Source organism: Mastomys coucha, unplaced genomic scaffold (genome assembly GCF_008632895.1).
Source record: "Mastomys coucha isolate ucsf_1 unplaced genomic scaffold, UCSF_Mcou_1 pScaffold2, whole genome shotgun sequence".
In the NCBI taxonomy this organism is placed as follows: Eukaryota; Metazoa; Chordata; class Mammalia; order Rodentia; family Muridae; genus Mastomys; species Mastomys coucha.
In genome coordinates this window covers 12,407,362-12,408,098 of record NW_022196902.1, presented here as the reverse complement: position 1 = coordinate 12,408,098, position 737 = coordinate 12,407,362, and the positions used below count along the sequence as shown (strand labels likewise).

The 737-nt window shown below is 40.7% G+C and overlaps 1 protein-coding gene across 1 annotated transcript in view; it reads right to left on the bottom strand.

The window, feature by feature from the left end:
* Positions 1-291: 291 nt before the first annotated feature.
* Map3k5 (mitogen-activated protein kinase kinase kinase 5) overlaps positions 292-737 on the bottom strand; it is a 199,500-nt gene continuing 199,054 nt past the window's right edge. The window contains exon 29 of the mRNA XM_031380745.1: positions 292-508. Coding sequence (XP_031236605.1) covers positions 451-508 — 58 coding nt within the window. The 3' untranslated portion in view covers positions 292-450. The remainder of the gene's footprint in view (positions 509-737) is intronic.

The following is a 737-nucleotide window of genomic DNA, read 5'->3' as shown; positions in this document are numbered from 1 at the left end:
TTTATACAACAACTGAAATTACGCATTTCTGCTCAGACATGTGGGCACACTACACATACAGAGAACCCTAAAAAGCTGTGGTCACATTTTGGTTTTGTTCCAGTGGTATGCAGTCTCACGAAACGTTCTGTCTTTCCCATAATAAACACTGGGTTGAAACACAATAGCTGCTGACTTCAAAATGTGTAGACTAAAGCAATCCCGACGTTACAACTCTAATCAGGATTATTCTAAAAGCCTTTACAAAGAGTCCGTAGGCATTTTGTAGAAATAGAAGTTAGGAAATCTCAGTGTGTTTTGTCAATTTCTTTCTTTCTTTTTGACACGAGTAAACAAATACTGGATTTAAAGTGCAGCTGCTTCTCCTCCTCTCGTCGACTCTCCCTCCCACAAGGAGAGCAGTTCTAGATTGATGTTCAGAATCTCCAATCAAGGTCACCCTGTTGGCAGTCAGCATTTGTTCCGAAAGTCAATGATGGCCTTCCACAGCGCGCACAGCATCCCTCCCCTGTTTAAAGATAGAAGAACAAGATGAAGAACACGCTCACTCAGAAGTGCCCTGAGACAGAAAAGGACTTCATAGGGTTCAGCTCCCAGGTATATCAGGCTTTATGTGTTCTGTGTGCATAGTATTTTCCCACCACCCTTTATTCCTTTCCTTTTCATTGCTGAAAATACCAAGGACAAAATATCATTTTACATTTTAAGCATTTTTGAAATGTGATACATTGTGTGTG